Source organism: Python bivittatus, unplaced genomic scaffold, assembly GCF_059951505.1.
Source record: "Python bivittatus isolate LINGU-HERP-01145 unplaced genomic scaffold, Pbiv_v1 ctg000700_np1212, whole genome shotgun sequence".
Classification (NCBI taxonomy): domain Eukaryota; kingdom Metazoa; phylum Chordata; class Lepidosauria; order Squamata; family Pythonidae; genus Python; species Python bivittatus.
In genome coordinates, this window is record NW_028277098.1 from 10317702 (window position 1) to 10324811 (window position 7110).

The window sequence follows — 7110 nt, forward strand, 5'->3', positions numbered from 1 at the left end:
ACTGCATCCAACTTCTCCCACCCACCTATCTCTCCCCCATCTCTGTCCTTTTGTCCATTCTGCATCCTGCCTTGTGGGGCGGCAAGCAGCTCCAGAACCACATGCTCTGGGGCTGCTTGCCATACTGTGGCTTAGGGGCTTCTTGGCCCACTGTGGCTCTGAGGCTTCAAGAAGCCCTGAGCCAGAGCACAGCGTGAAGCCCTTTGCAGCGTGAAGCCCAGCCCAGCCCCAGCCTAGCAGTGCAGCACAAAGCTGCAGCCGCTCCAGGAAGCCACAGCTGCCCCAGCTCAGTCCCAGCTGCAGTCACCCTCACCAACCTGCACTCCAAGACCCCTGCTGCCTTGCACTCCGCCGTCCCAGCTGACCTTCGCTGTCTTCTTGCTCCAGTTCCTGATGAGGCATGCCCAGCCTGGCCATTCATGCCAAGAAGCCCCTTTGTGCTGCACTGCTGGGCTGGGCTGGGCTGGGTCTGGGCTTCTTGGTGTGCTACGGCTCTGGGGCTGCAAGAAGCAGCCCAAGCTGCAGCCCAATGCAAAGCCCAGCCCCAGCCCAGCCCCAGCCCAGCAGCACAGCACAAAGCTGCGGCCTCCCAAGCCCAGTTGCAGTCGCCCTTGACACCCTGCACTCTGAGGCCCCTGCCATCTGCACTCTGGTGCCCAGCTGTGATGGAATGGAATTATGAAGGCCAGACTCAGGGAGAAAAACATTTTCTTTCATCTCCTGAGGCGTGAGGGGGAGATAAGAGGGTGAGACTGGCACCTCCCTGAGGAATTCACAATGTTGTGGCTGGCATTACTTGGGAGCTGGGGTTTCAGTCTGGGAAGATTCTTGCTAGAGGTTGTAGCTAATAAACATTGCTGGACTGAATTTACATGGTCTCTTGGAGTTCCTTGGGCTAGCCCTGACACCAGCTGACCTTTGCTTCTTGCTCCTGCTGCTGATGAGGTGGCCGCAAAAGGCTATCTTCCCCAGGTCTCATGAGGAAACCATCATGCATGACCTGGGGAAGAAAGCCTCTTGCGGCCAGCAGCTGCCTCACAAAGGGCCGGGCCAGGCATGCTTGCTTAGCAGTGAGAGCAAGAAGACAGCAAAGATCAGCTGAGGAGGTGGAGTGCAGGGCAGCAGGGCGCCTAAAGGGCATAGATGGGGAGAGATAGGCAGGTGGGGGGAGCTGAAGCACCCTGTGGTTCTAAGTGTGTGCAGGCTGCCAAGTGCCCAAACTTGGATCACGTGACCACAGGGGCGCTGCAACAGCCATAATTTCAGAGACCAGTTGTAAGTCCCTTCATTCAGCGCCAATGTAACTTTAAACAGTTGCTGAATGAATGATCGTAGGTTGAGGACTACCTGTATACAATAAAAGCATCCCTGTAGGAATCTGGGATGCCTTTAAGGTCATGTAAAGCTGCTGACAACAATTGCAGCCATGAGAGAAAACAGTTAACTTTCACATTTACTCTTTGCCTTCTTTGGTGCTAGATTTAACAACTTCCCTTTCATTGAAGAGATTTTGTCCATTTGTGGAAGAAACAGAAGGCGTTTCCAGTGTGCTTTTGTGCTGCCTCTTTTACACTGGTATGGCAAGCTGACTTAATAACATCTCTTCTAACTCATTTTCATGCCAGTTCAAAAGAGGAATGAAATCTCCTACTCAGTGCTGATGAATCTCCAGATATTTCTAGGGAAGATATCATATTTATTGCAGTTAGTTTTGCTATTAAATGCTTAACTGAACAGCAATTTTGTGAACCTCAATACTTGTTTTCTAGCAGGTTTGTTTGGGTTTTGGGCTGTAAATTTAATATTTTTTTTTATTATGCAACCATTTTGATATATTTCAGGGGGGGTAGTTTAAGTAATATTCAGTATTACTTCACCTGACTTCATTATTTACAGTAAACATTCAAGTTCACTTTCAGTGCAGTTGGTCTCTAATGCTTAGCTCAAAAAGAATGACAACTTCTTAAACTGTTGCTAACTTTAAGTATTCCAACTGCCATTTTAATCTCTGTGCTCTACGTTCTTTTTAAGTCAGTGAAGGATTGAGACAGCCTTGCCACAAAGCTTTTCTGTCTACATATTTTTCACTTTACCATTTAAATGTTCCAGTTCTTGAGCTCTTCTTTCACTTGTTCGGACCAAATCTCTCTTCTCTGCTTCCAATTCTTCTTTTGCTCTGGTGAGCTGACTCTAAAAACAAAAGGAAAACAAGAGGGAGTAGACCCAAAACCCAAAGGATAAAACAACTAGGAATTAGGTTCAGGCTAGATATCAAGAAACCATTCCTGCAGTATAAACTGTCAGCTAGTGGGACAAACTACCACATAAAGTGGCAAGTTGATCATTGCTGAAGGTCTTCAAGCAGAAGCTGAATGGTCATCTCTCAGAGACATTCTAGTAATTTCTGCACTGAGAAGGAGGTTGGACTCAATTTCTAAGGACCTGTCCAGCTCTATGATTCTAGTCAGAGAGGAGTAAGAGATGCCAATACTGCACTAATTACTACAAAAAGAACTTCATTATTACTGCTGATGTTCTCCAGTATTAGTTTGATAATATTTAAGTGCAGAATCTGAGAACGGTTGCAAGAGATGCCTAACATATAGTGTGTCTTAGTCCAACTAAAAAATGCTGATGACTATTTTTCTAATCTATTCTCCCAAACCAATTATTTGAGGGACTGTCAGCACCTATAGGAATTATCCCAGATCTAAGATCACAAACACTGAGATCCACTAGTTTGGTAGGTCCTATAGTCAGACTGACCAAAGCAGCAAGATCCTGCAGATATGGTGCCTCCATTCTTGTGTAATGCTATTTTGTGAGAGTATACTAGGCTCCATCTCTACTTTAAATGGGCATCAGTAGTTCAGCCAACAGTAGAATAAAGGTGGTAGTCTATGAATTGAAACAAAGCAAGCCCCATACATTACATATTTTTTGCTAGCTGCACGGGCTAAAAGACAGCCAGGGAATTTAACTACATGTGAAGAAATATAGAACCAAACTGATTTCATCATGTAGATGGCTGAAGTTTTTGGATAATGTGGCAAAATGTAGCTTTTATTCATTTGTTACTTTTTTGCAAGAGTATGTTACCCTTTTAGCAATTGCATAAAAGTGGCAATATTCCAAAAGAAAGTGACAAAAAAGAAGAAAAAAAAATAGCAAGGGTATAGAACACAAAAGGTTGAACAAGTTGCCTTGAATTTCTACTACTCTTTACCTGTTTTCAGTAGATACAAAATAGGCACAATTACAGGTAGTCCTTGCTTAACAACCATTCGTTTAGCGACCGTTAGTTACGACGGCACTAAAAAAAAGTGACTTACGACTGGTGCCTGAAGTTACGACTGTCACAGCACCCCCATGGTCACGTGACTGTGATCCAGGCACTTGGCAACCAGCTCACATTTATGATGTTTGCAGTGTCTTGGGGTCATGTGATCACCCTTTGTGACTTTCCCAGCTGGTTTCCGGCAAGCAAAACCAATGGGGAACTGCATGATTCACTTAATGACCACGTGATTCACTCAACAGCTGTGGTGATTTGCTTAATGACCAGCACAGCACAAAAAAGGTCATAAAATTGGGTCTGGTCGCGTGATGATTTCCTTAACAACCGGATCACTTAGTGACCTATATTCTGGTCCCAATTGTGGTCATTAAGTGAGGTCTACCTGTCTTACAATTCTAAATGCTTCTTGTCACATGCGTAATTGACAACATCCATACCTGTATGGCCACATTGTGATCTTGAAGAGCTTCCAGTTCCTTGTTTTTCTCAGTTAGTTTCTTCAATTGCTCATCTGTAGAAGGTTCAAAAGGAAGGCCATTTTTGTTTTTGCATTAAAATAAACCATTCATCAGCAACAGTATGACCAAACTTTCCCCATCACAAGGATGAAATACTCAGACCTAATATTCTTATCCATCTACGGTAGTGAAATGAGAAAGCAGCTGCCTAATAATATCAAATATGCCTCAATCACAGAAAACAAGCTGTATAATTCTCAAAAGGTTCCCTTCCATTATATGATCCCCAATGCTGGTTTGTGTAATTTTAAGCTTTTGCACCAGCTGGAAGTCACATTCTTCTTATATGTGAGACTTTACACAGGCATATTGAGGGGCATTTATTATGAATAGTTGCTTTAGTACTCAGATTTATAGTCTTCACTTTTAAAATCCTGAGCAATAAACAGCATAAGAAATGATTAGCATCATAAAAAATAGCACAATGTTCATTTTCAAAAACAAAACTTTTCAATATTTGTCTTAAATTTCATACAGATAAATGCAACTAATATTATTTTGTGACCCACTTAACAAAGTTATACTTACTAAGCTTAGTGAGTTCTTCTCGAAGATTCTGACATTCCTGTGTTTCATTAACAAGCCTCTCCTGACTCTGAGCCAGTCGTTTTTCTACTTCAAAGTATTGTTGCTCTGCAAAACACCCATTAATACACTTCAGTAGTATCCCTTGCAGGAAAATAAATAAAAATGTAACCTCTGCACCCTTCAGTCATTTTACATGCTCCACTTTCTCACTCTCCACAATGTCTTCACATCCAACTATGACATCTAAACTGTTTCACCAAATTTACCCCTCTTTCTTCCTCACAGTTGAAGTTGGCAGAAGACAAACCTTCTCTCTGTTTGTGAGAATTCAATCCTATCAACATCAACTCTGACATCATGGTCAAGGAAGTTTACACATCCAAATAAGTACAGTATGTGTAGGATTACTTCCCAAATTGATTTTGTTAAATTGCTAAGACAATCAAAGGGCCAGGAGCCTTCAGTAACTTCATATTTATATAAGCAGTACAATGGATATTGTATAATACCTAGCCACAGAGCAATCATCTGACTTGTTTGGGGTTTAGAGTTATGTATGACAACAAACCATAGTTGTAAAAATTCTGATATGGGGGAAAGCATGAATGCAGCCAATAAATCTATATGAATCTTTACATTATTTTGAGAATCTAACACTTTATAGAATGGATATTGACTTTCAAGCTAATTATTAATATTACTTATTTGTAGTTCTGGATACAGGTGTCTTTTGTCAGTTAAATGAATGTTGGTCATATACTCAAAAATATAATACAGTACCATTACATACATTATACTCAACAATGAGATGGGGAACCTGTGGCCCAGAGATGTTGCTGAATTGCAATTCCCACTTTATCCAACACTGCCAATGTTGAGGGATGCTAGAAACTGTATTTCAGCAACATCTGGAGAGCTGCAAGTCCTCCCCTGCTCTAAACAAGAAATAATGATGTGCAATGTTGCTGGGAATGTGTGAAAGTTCTTTTTTTTTTTTTTCAGAAGCTGAACTTACACAAAGGAACCATATCTATCCAATGAATCTAATCTTCAGCATGGATTACCCTGGATCCAATCCAGTTCCTTTTTTTTAACAAATCAATCTTATTTTTAAAATACTACATATGTTTTGAGCTAGTGAAAGGTGTTTAACTAGATATCACACAATTTCTTTGACATTTCAGGAACTCCATTCACAAGAAACAGAATACTTATTATAGATTGGGTTTCTCTTTTTTTTGAATCTTTCAATCTTTCAATCACCTTATCATCAATGTAAAAAAAAGGGGGGGGAGGGGACAGTAGAGAAAATGGCAACTACAGCAACACAGAACAGCAATGTTCCCTCTCTCTCTCTCTCTCTTTTTAAGGTAGTAAGTTGCTTCATAGGATGACACACACAGGTTGTTTCTCACACACTCTGAAAATTGAAATGGATGGAAGTATTAAGTAGATGGGGCAACGTCCCATCTACTCAGAAACAAGTGTTAGTAAATTTAATGGTTCTTGTTATGACTAAGTGTGCACAAGACTGCAGCCACACTGGTTCAAACCTGGCATAATAAGATCCCCCAAAGTGACAACGTTCGAACTCAGCATTTATGTCTACTGTTAAAAACTGAAGGTTGGCTCAAGTAGCCCTTAGTCCCATGCAGTAAGGCAATACTATTTCTTACATATAAATGTATCTGACTACAATCACCATCCCTGCAGCCAGCACAGCCAATGGGGATGGGAATTTCAATGCAATACAAACAGAGAACAGCAAGCCGGTGTTTCCCTTTAGCTTCATTCCTTTGTAGAAATGACCAGAGCATTAGATTAAAGGATGCCAGGCTGAATCCATCCAACCCTCCCAAATTCTCCCTCTGCCCCTTTTCTGACGTTTGCGCAGGAAAGAAGGAGCGCCCGCGCCCGCCGCATCCGACCCGGGTATTCACGATCCAGCTTTCTCTTCTGCACAGCGGCCAGCCCACTGGCCCCACTCACCGCTATCCACCTTGTAGCGCTCGTGCCTAGTGCGAAGCCCGTCGATCTCGCTCTGCTGATCGGCGAGGAATCGCTCCAACTTGCCCTGCACGGCTTTGGGCAGCTTGGCCAATTCGGCGCGCTCCAAGACCTGCTGAAGAACCGCCGCCATCTTGGTCAGCCTGCGGAAAACCCCCCCAGCGCCCCCCCGGCTTTCCGATTCTTCACCCCGGAAAGGACAGAGCAGGAAGATAGGAAAGCGCGTCACACGACCAAAGGGCGCACGCGCGACGTGAGGTTGGCGCACGCGCAAAGCGCAGTAGTACCTAGAGAGAAGTTCTTTGGATTTCTACTGGGGAACCGATGAAGAGATCAGCTGCTGGGAGCCCAGGACGTCCCTGCTTCGGTTTAGGGAGCGTGGATTAGCTTGCGCAGATTCATAAGCTTGGAAATGTGAAAGGGGTCCTACGTTGGCTACTATCTGCAAAATGACTAGATTGCGGGCTGTCAGCATTTAAACGATGGACATGTACGAGACCTAGTTTCCGTGATTGCTTAATTGGTTATGTGCCATCAAGTTGTTTTCGACTCCTAGCGATTACATACATAGGTTTTCTCCATGATGATCTATTCCTAGCCTGTTATTTTAAGTCTCTCAACGGTGCACTCATCGCCACTGTAACTGAGTCTAGCCACCTTGCTGCCGGTCGTCTTCTCTTTCCTTTATCCATGTCTCCGTGATTTCCCCCTGCCCCCCCCCCCCAGCTCAAAACAGCGACTAGGGCTACTGTCTCGGAG

The 7110-nt window shown here is 43.4% G+C and overlaps 1 protein-coding gene across 1 annotated transcript in view; it reads right to left on the minus strand.

The window, feature by feature from the left end:
* TPR (translocated promoter region, nuclear basket protein) overlaps positions 1 to 6528 on the minus strand; it is a 59751-nt gene extending 53223 nt beyond the window's left edge. Inside the window, exons 1-4 of the mRNA XM_007436930.4 lie at positions 6334 to 6528; positions 4345 to 4449; positions 3736 to 3809; positions 2094 to 2190 (exon numbers count right to left, since the gene is read on the minus strand). Of these exons, the coding sequence (XP_007436992.1) occupies positions 2094 to 2190; positions 3736 to 3809; positions 4345 to 4449; positions 6334 to 6484 (427 nt within the window). The 5' untranslated portion in view covers positions 6485 to 6528. The remainder of the gene's footprint in view (positions 1 to 2093; positions 2191 to 3735; positions 3810 to 4344; positions 4450 to 6333) is intronic.
* Between the last annotated feature and the right edge of the window lie 582 nt (positions 6529 to 7110).